At 39.1% G+C, this 13,283-nt stretch overlaps 1 protein-coding gene across 3 annotated transcripts in view; it reads left to right on the plus strand.

Annotated features, from left to right (window-relative positions):
* Positions 1–13,283, plus strand: part of EYS (eyes shut homolog) — a 953,299-nt gene that overhangs the window by 683,468 nt on the left and 256,548 nt on the right. For all 3 annotated transcript variants that reach the window (XM_066994734.1, XM_066994735.1, XM_066994736.1), the window contains one exon: positions 415–565. In XM_066994734.1, the coding sequence (XP_066850835.1) occupies positions 415–565 (151 nt within the window). The remainder of the gene's footprint in view (positions 1–414; positions 566–13,283) is intronic.

Here is a 13,283-nt window from a genome sequence, read left to right on the forward strand (position 1 = left end):
AAATGGTCTAACTTTTTTACTCAGCCACTATGTTTTGACTTTTTTAGCAATTACACTGCTTAGATTTCCAATGTGGTTTCATTTTAATGGAAGTTCAAGCCCCAATCACATGCCAATTTACAGCTTATTAAACATCTTCTTTTGTGTTTCTAGCCTTTAATACCAAAACAGGTATTTACATGATTTTCTTTACTCATTGTTTTGGTAACAGCCTCTTGTGGTTTGGCCCCAGCAGGCAGCTCAGCCCCACATGGCAGCTCGCTCCCTCTCCCCAGGCGGGATGGGAGAGAGAATTGGAAAGGTAAAAGTGCAAGAGCTCAGTTTTACCCAGCTTTACCATGACACAACTTAATTAATTTGTCAGATAATAATGTAAACTGTATATGGTGGTAAAATATTTCTAAATTTACGCAGGCAAGGCATGGTGCCATGTGAAGCAGAAATGTCAGTCCTGGAGATATCTGCAAAGACAAGAATGCCTAGCAATTTCTGGTCCAGTTCATATCAGCTTGAAACAGGATCCGTATTCTTCGGTGGTTTGCCTCATCCTTATGCAATAAAACAGGTATTTTTTATCATTATTTATTTTAAGATGTTTTTATTTAAGGAATGGTTTATTGAATAAAATATAATTGAAGAAATTTAAATTATACAAAAATAAAAATTTCTTACACTCTTTTGAGGATTACATCCAAAGTATGAGTGTGCTGCAGAGTTTTTCTGGTGCCTGGGACTTCATTAGAAACAGCACTGTGACTTCATCTGCAATCCTGTTTGCCTTGAGTAGGCAGAGTTAGGGAGTAAACATGAGCAAATCTAGAGCAAATCTTTTATGAAGATGTGGAAAGTATAATAGCACTGGGTTTCAGAACCAAAAAGGACCTCTGCTTGCACCCTGTGCTGGCACAGAAAGGTGTGTCTAAAAATGAGAGGGGTGAGAATCTGTGGGACTGCATCCAGGATTGACAAGTATGGAACAGGAGCTTGAATGTGTGGGGCTACGCTTGTAGTATGGTAAGGGTGTACATGGGGGTGAGGAGTAATGCTCAATAGGACTAACACAGAGTTAGGGAAGAAGTAAGCTGTGAAAATGGTGATGAGAGTACATACCAGGGCATGCAGTGGGCTGGGGAGAAGTGGATCAGTACTGAGTTGTTGTTATGGAGGAATTTGGGGTAGGGTAGTCACAGTAACAGACATCACTGAGTGACTTTAATGTTCTTGCAGAGCAGGAGGAGCATAGACACCAATTTCTATCCAATGACACTCACACTCTACACACTCGTGTTGATCAGAGCCCCAGCCCTGTAATCCCGCTGAGATTGGAGCTAAACACCCACTCCAGCTTCCAGAAGTGCAGCCCCTGTATGGAGCAGTTCCCAGATGGCTCAGCCTTCTATGTCTTGTCAGGTGTCTCAGTATGGAGAACCCCTCCACACCCAAGGGACTACTTTCTTAAGTATTTATGGCTTTGCAAATTAAATTGTCGGCATAAGGTGCCAGAGGCCTTTCTTGTCACATAGCCCCAAGACAACCCCTGATGTTCCCCTTACCTAAAGGCAACCAGTGTTGCTAGGTGATTGATTTCACCCCTTAGTCTTATGTCCCAGCTGTGGTACAAGAATGTGAAGTTGTTTATTATTAAATAACAAAGTTCATCTGTGAGTATTTGTTTTCCACACATAGTGGAATACACTGAACTGTTAGTACTGGGTCAGCATAGACCGGATCTCACTTATCTGAGCAGTGGTCTTGGGTACTCATGGCCCCATGTCTGTAACAAAGTTAATCTGTGTTGTTTGTTTTCCCCACGCATAGCACAGTTATAGTCAGAGGTAAATACATGTAGCCAAAAATTCATTTTTCTGAGCCTTACTTGCGGGTAGGCTTCACCCTGTGACAATTGTTTTAACCTCTTCATTTCTATTCTGCTCTTTGGCAGGTGAAGGTCACCTTATCATGAGGTGAATACAGTAACTTCAAGCACAGATGTGTTTTTGATGCTGTGTTTGTAATGCAGCATTTCTAGATTGCATTTTGCTTGTAATAAATTACATAGTAACCAATGGAATGGCAATGCTGTTGAAATCCAATTTAAATGTTCTTGTGAGTAGGTGCTTTTAGGGTAGTAAAATACTCATCCAAAATTATACTTCTAAATACTATGTACTGGCATTAAGAGAACATGTCAAATAGCTTTTGCAATCATATAACTTTTCCCTTAATTCAAACATTCATATTCAACTAACCATTCGTATGGAATATTTTATCATATTTGTTGCATATAAAATTTAATTTACTATAGGAATCTATCTTCAAGAAGTATTCTAAACTAACAGGAAAGAAGGAGACAGCACTATCACTGTTTAAATGACATTTCTTGTAGAAGCTAACTGAAATATTTTGGGGGCTCTCTAAAGAGGCTGCATTGAAGATTTAGAGAAGTTCAGTCCCTGGAGGGTATTTAGGAGAAGGTAAAGAAGCAATTTGTTTGAGGGCTGTTAATTAATGTGTGTGTGTGAGAAGGAAGCCTGAGATAGTAAAGAGTTTTTCACCAGCCAAAGGCAAAATAAAATCCAGGACAAGAAGTTTACCTTATGCAAGTTAAAATAACAATAAAACACAATGTTTTACGGGTAATTTACTGTGAAAACATATTGCCTGTACCTGTGTAGGACTCATAACAAGATGAGCTTTCTTCAAGTATGTGGCAATAGATGATTCTGTTCTTAATGCAGGATTATTAGGTTATAGTCTATGTTATTATTATGTTATGGTCTATGCTTTTATGTTTATCATGTTTATTATGTTATGGTCTATGTTTTTTTATTTAGATGAGGTAAAAACAGCATTGTGGGACAAGTGTAAGTGCTCGAGCTGGTGATACTTTACACTTTCTGAGTACTAGTAGGGGTATGTTCATTAAATGTCCCAAATGGTAAAAATGCATCTTAAACTATCAGTTGCCTCTCCAGTTGCCTCTTCAGTTTTCCACGACACTTTTTTTGCAGTTTACTGCTTTTTGTTTGAGATTACGTAAAACTTTTATTTTCCTTCATTTTCCTTTCTCCTTTATGATTTCTGTGCTCATTTTTATCTTTTCTTAGTGTCTCATTTTGCCCTTTTTTTTTTTTTTTGTAGCTTTCGGCAAGTTTGATTTTCCTTGGTTTTCCCAACAAATTGTGTTGGCTATAAGCCATGTGCAGTCTATAAAGGCTGTATGCTCCCTTTTTATCAGGTAATGGAGAACAGTCTGTCTAAGTTCTTTTTATTTTGACTATTCATTCCCAGCAGCAGAAAACCACTCCTGGAAGTTTCTTTCTCGTCAGCTTTGACCCAGGCAGTCAGGTTGCTATTGTAAAACCTTCACCATCCCCAAAACAGAGAAGGTCTGTTTCTGACCTTGATCCTGCAGTTTGCTTCAAGGGAGATTTCAGCTCCAGCTGGGACTCAGCTCTTCCTGGCAAATGCTATGATTACTCTTGTAGTCGAGTCTGATAATGACCCTCATGATACCTGTGGTATCTGCCTAATAATACATTGTCTTGTTTTAGATGAGCTCCTTCTCTCACTAGAGCAGTTCATTGTGCTGTTGGCTGTTGGCCCTCCTACTGTCCAATTTTGTAGAAGTTGTAGAGAACAGTAATTTCAGACCCTAGACTGCTTTAGTTGATGCCAGTTGCTGTCTAATGGGAACCAGGGCCATAGCTGTTGACACAGGATTTGTCCATATTATTGGAACAGGCTCACACTACATTATTGATTTCCATCCTAGACCCCTTTTCCTTTCTTTATTAGTGAAGTTTGATATGATTGGTGCTGCCCTCAGGGTAAAACATTCTCTGAGGATTTCCTATATTGCAATTTCCTAATCAGCTCTTGGGTGCCCATGCACTTTTTCCACGTAATTATTTTTGGTCTGTATGTTTATTATTCTGCATTGCTTAGAGTCAGAGTGCCCTCAACATACAAGGCAAGGTGCAACAGTTAGTCTTTGCCTTTCGGTCTAAAGTTGAAGCTTACATTTCCAAAAATTAAGGGAAATTACTTTCCCTACCTTGACAGTTTTCCATTTTGTTCTTTAATACCATTCTGCATTAGGGGTACTGTAAGGGGTACCCATTTACTCTTTCATTGGGGGTCTTTTTAGGGTCTTTCAAGAATTACTGAGAAGTTACTGTTTCTCTGTATGTACTCATAGAGGTCTTGAGTCTCTTCTCAACATGACTGGCATTCTGCCTGGCATACACCATCTTGAATGGAAATATCAATAAACAAAGTCATAATACTTCTAGGCTAGAAGGCTTGATTAGCACCACATATACATGTTTCCATCACTCAGGGTAATAAAAGACTTTTCATGCTATCAACAGAAGTTTGAATTTCCTTCCTAACCACCCTCTACTGATTTCCCTGGTTGTTGCCACAGCTTGGGAATGCAGAGATTATAGCCTTATAGAGAACAGATATATTACTCTCAAGGCAGCGATGTGTTTAAAATAACATTTGTGACATCTGGGGAAGCAATGTTATACTACTTAATAGATTTCCTCACTAATCAGAAACTCTCAGACCTCCCAGATGACTGTGTCTAGTAGCAGTAGTTGGGGGGAGAAACGCTGTCAAGAGTAGAGCAGGACAGACTGATGGACTACTTAAGTGAGTTGAATATAGAAAGTATCATGGGTCCAGATGGCATGCACAAAAGCAAGCATGTGCTAGTAGCTCGTGTTATTGCGAGGCCACTCTCTGTCATCTTTAAAAGACTATAGCAATCAGAGGAGTTACCTAATCTCTAGAAAAGGACAAATGTCACGTCATGTTCATCTTCAAAAAGACTGAGGAGGAAGACTTGGGTAACCAGGTGCTGGTCAGTCCAATGGCACACTTCTGTTCCTGAGACAATTGCAAGGATGAAGGGAACAATCAAGGATTTAGCATGAGGAAACTGTGCCAGGCCAATATGATCACCTTCCATGTCAGAAGGCTCTGTGAACAAAGGTAGGACAGTGGATACCCCTTGCCTTTTCTTCCAGGCTCAGCTTCATTCCTGACTCCTCCCACTCCCCAACCCCAAAGTGTGCAGGGGAATGTGGAATGAGGGCTGTGGTCAGTCCATTACAGCTCCTCTCTGCGTCTCCTTCCTCCTCATGCTTTCCCCCTGCCCCGTATGGTGCTCCACAGGCTGCAGTGCCCATGGGGACATAACTGCCTGCATGGCGCAGTGTGCCACAGGCTTCAGGGGACTCTCTGCTCTGGCATCTGAAGCAGCTCCTCCCTCCTTCTTCTCTGACCCTGGTGTTCACAGGATTGTTCTCACACATTTTTTCCTCACTCCTCTCTGCTGTCTGGCATTTTCTCCCTTTTTTTTTTTTAAATAAATTCCCCAGAGGCGCTGCCGTCTTGGCTGCTGTGCCCAGCGGGGCCGTTGGAGCCATCTGGAACCAGCTGTGTCCAGCATGGGGCAGCCCCGACCTTTCCTCACAGAGGCCCTGCAGCACCCTGCAGCCAACACCATGACACCTGTACCTGATACACAGCTATAGTTCTCTGATTATATATACCCGTAGGCCAAAGATAGACAAAATATTTGGCTCAATATGAATTGGATGTTGAGGATCTGAAAATGTGGGTGGAAAACTAGATAACAGATACATACGCTGAAATATCTTGGATGAATTCATCCAACTTCAAGCACTGCAAACTTTCACACACACGGATTGTTTTTATGACTCTCTGTAAACTCTCCTTTGTAAAGTTTAGTGGGTACATATGACAGTGTAGTAAAACAGACCTGGTCAGAAGAAAAGCTACGCAGTTATGTTACAAGTAGCTGGCTGGCAGAGATCTCATGCTGCAGCCTCTGTAGAGTGAAAAAAATCCATTTCTCCCACAGTTTTGTTTATTAGTTATTTGAAAATTATATCCTGTTTCTTAGTTAAAGAATATAAAGGGTGTACTTGAGACTTGTCACGTATGACAAATAGGTAAACAGTTATATCAGCTAAACAGTTTAATAGCTTCATTTTAGTTTTTTAAAGCTGTTTATGATAGCTGTTTTCTAATACTTAAAAGTCAACAATGGGGGAATATAAACCAAATTACACACGCGAAAAAAGATATTCAAATCAGAAATTGAAAAAAAAAAAGTATTTTGAAATCTCAAGACATGTTTCAGAATAATTAATTTCATGCTAGCTTTAGTGTCATTAATTGTTTACAATAGCTTGTTCCTCTGCAGAGAAGATAAGATTGGTATACTTGAAGGGAAATTAAAGATTGTTTTCAAATACCTACAGCAATAGTTGATTGCAGTAATAGTGGTATTTCTGCTGCTATAATTGCTCCAGTAATTTATATTTCTAGACTTAATAGTATTTTAGTATTGGGAATGTGAAATGTCATTATATCTCCATATTCCTTTTCAACATAAACAAATCTCCATAATTAAACTTAAATATTCAAAGAGAAGTTTCAAAAGAAAAAGAAGCTTCTGTACCAGGAGAATAATTTTCTAAATAAAATAAGGATAAAAGATGAAGCAGAAAGCATGCAAATTTATATGCAAGCACTGGTATCTCCATATTGCCAATGGGGAAATGCAACAGATAATTGGGTGATATGCTCAGGGTTGTAGTGTGTTGGTGTTGTGGCTGAGATGAAATGGAGATAATTCTACACGTAAATTCTATTGGTTAGACTACTGGCCCATGCCTGGCTGTGCTTTTTTGTGGGCACATGTTTTAAATACATAGATAGAAAACAGTTTTGTATGAAAAAAAAGTCAGTGTGATATCACAATTATATTTTGCTATAATACTACTCACTTAGCCTCAGAACATTCTCAGGTATTACTATATGTAGATATAAACAAACATTTTAATAAATGTTTGCTAATATGTAAAGAATTATATCTTTTCTGTTGCCATTATTTTACCCATCCACTGAATGCAATGACATTCAGTGAAGATACAGACAGTGTAAAACAGGTATTACAAAATGCAGAATCAGGCCCTTCATTTGTAATGATCTGAAGGCAGTTTTTTGTATGTACAGCTGCTGTGCTTCTATAGGCTGAAGCAACAGTAAACCCTCTGTAACTGCCTAGTTAGACATAGTTTATGACCCATTTCCCTTGCCAGAGTATTGCAAAGCAGTGGGAGAATTTAGTACAATCTATGCACAGTATTCAGGTTTGATTGTCTGGCATTCACCTTATCTGATAAAGCTGCAGAATGGGGCTCTGACAGTAACTGTCACAGAATAATTTATAATAATATTATATGATGCTTCAGTGTACTGCTACAGTAGTCATCGGGTGTGAGCAAATTAAAGTTGCTGTTGGTGGTTCTGACCCAGTTAATGCCTTCTGGGCCAGTGTTGCAGCTGAGAAGATTCCTGGAGAATCTGACAAAAAGACAGGACATCCATCTTTCAGAGGATTACAAGCACATACGGGACTGCTGCATTACTGCAGTTGTTTGATGCAGTGGTATAAACAAGAGTGGCTAGTTTAAAACCTTGAAGGGATCAGGTCTTGAATATCCACAGATTTGCTGTTGTTCCACAGCAATCTGAAATTTTCATACTTAATCATTAATAATCATACGATTTATAAAAACATTTTATTTTGACAAAATTTTAACATACTTATGACCAGTTAGATAGACAGATGTGTTCATAGTCCCCTAAGTGTAAAAATGGCTTGTTTAATTTTCCGTTGGTTTTAGGTGGTTTTTTTTGGACCACTGTATATAATGAGACCTGTACATGGGTTGTAGTCTGTTTGTTTTGTTTGTGTTTTCTTTTTTTATCAGAAATCTGTTTGGCAATTGTCCAAATATTATTTCATATTTGATACAATTTAAAGCATCATCTGCTCCATGAGTTTAAGCTGTAGCTCAGAATGTACTGTGTGGGAGCTAGTTGCTAGGCATTAATCTTCTCTCAAGGTGTAGTGGAATATAAGTGCACAGCTTGTAGTGGCTCTGCGCTTGTATTTCACTGTACCTTGAGTCTGAGGTTCTGCCGTGGTACAGAATATGAAAGCAAGCAATGTTGACTCTTCTGTCCAACATCTTGTGGTTTCATTGGTACACCACTGAAACCATGAGCTGCTCCTGTTCTCACCAATTTCAGTGCCTGTATTTTTCCTAAAAAGAGATTACAGATTAAAATATTTGTCCTTGTAATTTTGCCATACCCTTTCAATTTGATTTCTCTTCCACATTGTATTTCTTCTAAGCCAGCTCTGTTGTCAGGTTTGTGATTACAGTATTGAGAAAGGCTTTTTCAGAGTGCTTGATGGTGTGAAATGCATGGCACATCCTGAGGAATGTCTGATTTCTCCTTGGATTCTGACAAGTTTTTTTTTCTTTCTAATTACCTATTTAAGGTGTGCTCCAGATCCGTCTTCACATCATCCAAATACATGCTAGTCAAAAGCTTTGGTTATTCTTCCACAAGCTATTTTATATATTTATATGCTCGTATATAAATATGTAGAGAGAGACTAAATAGATAGTTGTTACATCACACAAAAAAAATGTATTCTATGTGTCAGTTGTTTTATTGACTGCTGTTACATTCATCCCTGCTCATCTCATATTTAGGTTGAGAAGCCGTGGTCTACATGCTCTGCTCTCATGCAATTAATTATTTCCCTGAAATCAGTGGTCCTCTCTCTAGAGTGAAGAGTTGATTCTGCAGTCCTTTTCAGGAAGCTGTTGTTTTGACTGTTCTGTATGGGTTCTTATGATCAGCAAACTTTTTCACCTCAGCATTTGCTACATTCTCAGATAATTTGTGAATGTATTTAACAGCACTGGATTCAGTTGATGGTACTTGTGACATCTGACCAGTATGAAAACTGACCTAGTATTTGTAATTTTTGTTTCTTATCTTTTAACCAGTTCATTAACCTGAAAGAAGACCTTCCTGTGTTTCTCATAACAATTAGTTTTCTTTAAAAACTTTTGGTGAGAAACCATGGCAAAAATATATTTGGTAATCAGATCAGCTATATTAATCTGATGACCCTATTGTATATGACCATTAATGTGTTCAAGGAATTCTAATAATCAGGGAAGCATAATGTCCTTTTAATGAATTACACTGATTCTTTGTCATATTATTCCATGTTTTTGCAACTTACATTCCTTATTACAACCTTTAGGAAATTGCCTCTGATGGAAAATATAACTGCTGGCTCTATGTTTCAATCTTTTTGTCCTTTCATTGTCGTTTTTGAAGAACTGGTATTGTATATGCCATCTTCCTGCATTTTGGTACCAAATACAACCCTTTAATTGGGAAGTTGCATACCATATTTGAATAATTCCAGGCTTTCTTTTTTTTTTTTTAACATTTTAGAAGGTTTTGATGTGTATTTTTACTGATTAACATATATTGTATCCTAGAATCTTTTTGAATATATGTAGTTTAAAATTTAATTTACTAAATATGTTCCCTTTGCACCTTCCACCCTTCTATTGGACTGAAAAATGTCTTCAAATGGTCTTTATTCCAGTTTGTCACTCCAGCACCTTTTTCTAAAAAACATTATGTTTATATATTTACCTATTGACTAGAGTATATATATTTATCTAAACTCCATGGATGTGTTTTACTCCAACCTGCAAGCATTTTACCCATTAGTTGTTCCTTTTATTTTTATCCTAGCAAACCTCTTCCTCTTGCAGTTAAACTATTTCTGGTGGATTTTTAAAGCGTGTTTTGCTCCCAGAAGAACACTGGAGTACATTATAGTCACTGTTTTGAAATGTTGGGCTTTTTTTATGGTTATGTATTGAAGCAGATCCTCTGCCTGGCTCAATGCAAAATCAAGAATTATTTCTCCTCTTGTGGTTTTTCTAATGGTTCCAAGAAACCATTATTTACAGCATCTAAAAATGTAGTCCCTGCATCACATCTTGTCATGATTTCTAATCAGACTGCTTGGGAGTAATTGAAATCTGCTGTTATTACTGTGCTTTCTGCCTTACCTTTTCTAAACTGTTTCAGTATTTAACAAGCACTCTCATCGTCTTGGTTAGGTGATATATAATATAGCTCTAATACTGTATTTTCATTTCTGCATGAAATTTCATTGCAAAAGGATTTGTGCTACTGGCTTGTATATATTTACTTGACTGCTTTATTTATACTGTCTTTGTTCTAGTGCTGCCTATGTCTTACATGATTTTTACTCTTGCATCCTGATATCCCAGTGTTTATTTTTCTACCCCCAAGATGATTATCATATCCTTACTGTTTGACTATTTCTCTTTCTTTTTAGAATTTAGGTATTTTTTCCAGAGGTAGTTGCTTGCCTTTTTAAAAAAAAATATATAATGGCTTAGTGGTTTGATGGCGGAGGGTTTGGATTTAAGAGCACACAAATTATTCATGTTACATTTTTTGTAACATATTTCCCTAGCTCAGTTGTGTCATACACATTTTGAATGTGAACTAGTGATTTTTTTAAAGATTTTCCAGATAAGGAGAGAAATACAATGGAATTAGATTGGAAAATCAGTTTTAATCTATATATATGTAATAATATATAGATTATTAACATAGAATCACAGAATCAGAATCATTCAGGTTGGAAAAGACGTCCAAGATCATCTGGTCCAACCACCTCCCTGCCACCACCGTCACCCACTAAACCATGTCCCTAAGCACCACGTCCAACCTTTCCTTAAACACCCCCAGGGACGGTGACTCCAGCACCTCCCTGGGCAACCCCTTCCAACGCCCAACCACTCTTTCTAAGAAGTTTCTCCTAATCGGCACCATCTCCCACAGCAAGGTAGACCATTTGTTGAGCCATGTAAGATGGATGAATTGGAGATGAAACGGAGAAGACTGCTTCTCAGATCTGTGTTAAGGATGAGCAAAATGATGCTGGGTGTACTCAGTGTCTGCCTCCTTTGTCACAAAGGGGCCTCCTGTGATGCCAGCTGCCACCTACTGCGATGTCACCTCAGTGTACGCTGCCACCCACCCTATAAAAAGGGCTGCCCCGTGTCTGGCAACATCTTGCCAAGCTTCTCGCTCCTGGAGCTCAAGGAGACTTGGGGTAGCCAGGGCGCAGAGAAATCAGGCAGGAACTGCCAGCCTTTGAGCGGTGCACTGCAAAAGCCAAAGGATGGCTGTAATGTTCCGTCTGGGACGGAAGAGAAAATCTCAAGAAATGGATGACCTCAGTGGCCAACCCCCGCGGAAGCATCCAAGGCTGGATGAAACCGTGCGGCCTGGGAGGAAGAGGAAATCCACCGAAGACCTGGATGACCTCGACGGCCAACCCCCCCGGAAGCGTCCAAGGCTGGATGAAACCGTGCGGCCTGGGAGGAAGAGGAAATCCACCGAAGACCTGGATGACCTCGACGGCCAACCCCCCCGGAAGCGTCAAAGGCTGGATGAAACCATGCGGCTTGGGAGGAAGAGGAAATCCACCAAAGAACTGGATGACCTCGACGGCCAACCCCCCCGGAAGCGTCAAAGGCTGGATGAAACCGTGCGGCTTGGGAGGAAGAGGAAATCCACCAAAGAACTGGATGACCTCGACGGCCAACCCCCCCGGAAGCGTCGAAGGCTGGATGATGCAGAAATGGAACTGGACCCAGCAACAAAGTTTTTGCGGACCATCAGGTGCTGGGCTGACATTAACAAAATGATGGCGATTTGGGACAGATATCCACCACCAGTGTTGGCAGAAGGCATCAGAGTTCAGCCTGAGCAGAGCAGTGTCCAGGCCACAGGCAGATGCCCACCAACAGACTGCAGACCAGCGCAGACCAGCAGGATGCAGCCTAAGAACAACATCCGGGCCACAGACAGACGCCCACCAATAAAGCTGGTACGGACCACCGTGGTGAGGCGTGAGGCCGATGTCCAGCCCAAGAACAAGCATCAACGAAGAAAATGGGGGCAGACCATCAAGGAACAGCCTGAGGACAGATTGAGGGAATGACAGTGGATTTACCACAGGTGGAAGCGGGAGTGCAGCTGGCCCCTGCTTGCCTTTCACTTGCCACCAATAAAAGACCTGTTATGTTTTAAACTTTTTCATCTTTTTCATCTTTTTATCTTTTTCATCACATATCCTAAAGTCCTATCCACATATTAAGTGATGCTTGTTTACATTCTAAGGCTATTGAAGTCTTCTACTAGTGCAGGGAAGATCAACTCGTGTAGATTGAAAGAGTGCTAAGAACTGGATTTGCTTGAATACTCTTTTCCCAATTCTTTCTTCTATTGTGCAAGCAGAGAAAGAACACTATATAGATTATAAATATAGTATAATTTGACAGTCTATAATTATGGCTATTATATAATGGTAATATATTGTCTTGCTTGATCCCATTGATCCAAAACTGAATATATGATGCTTAAGATACTTTGTTGCCAGGTCTGGATGTATACAATGCTTCCCTGTTGGTATCTTTTGTAACTAGTATGCCAGTAGCACTTAGCATCTAAGGGATCTTTTTATATCTCCAAGGCTAAGCAATACAGGGATGTGATAACATCAGGGAAAATTTAAAATGTTCATGTAATACTGTGTTAGTTGCTTGTGTTCTTCTTATCAAGTCAGTCTCTTTGGCAAAGTCTGCAGATAATGATCTTGGACATTGCAGTATTTGAGACACCCACTCAAAGACAATAGGTTAAACCTGTGTGTGGAGAGCATTCTATTGTTGTAGTTTTTTTGTTGCCTTTTTTTTAAATTAGAGTAATGTAATCAGTATTCAGATAGACATATTATTGATTTGTTGATTCTTTTCCTTACATCTGAGTGTGCTCATGTAAGATTTTTGGATAATTCAGTATTCATTTATCTGTTTGAATTAAGTGTGAAGAGCAGTATTAGTATTGCACCATCCTGAAAGCTAAAAACTAATCCCAACTTATACAGGCTGCAGAAGTTTTGGATTCTGCTTGTTATACTAGAAGCTAAACTTCGACTATATTAATCAAAATATGCAGTAAATCATTCTGGTATGTCTAGCAAATTCTTGATTTATCATATTGAAATTGAAGAACGGAAAACATAGAAAATAAGTGCGAAGACCCCTCAATTCTTTTTATCCAGTGACTAGTACAATTTCCTGAATGCTTCTCAATAACTGTGTGTTCAAAAAATCATATTAAGTTGCAGATTGCATTTCATATTTTATTAGGAAGATAGCTGAGAGAAGTATTTTTGACATTTATAATATTAGGCTTCTTATTGATTGTGAACATGTATATTAGAAACAGTCATCTTTTTTGCCTCG

Source organism: Anser cygnoides, chromosome 3 (genome assembly GCF_040182565.1).
Source record: "Anser cygnoides isolate HZ-2024a breed goose chromosome 3, Taihu_goose_T2T_genome, whole genome shotgun sequence".
Taxonomy (NCBI): domain Eukaryota; kingdom Metazoa; phylum Chordata; class Aves; order Anseriformes; family Anatidae; genus Anser; species Anser cygnoides.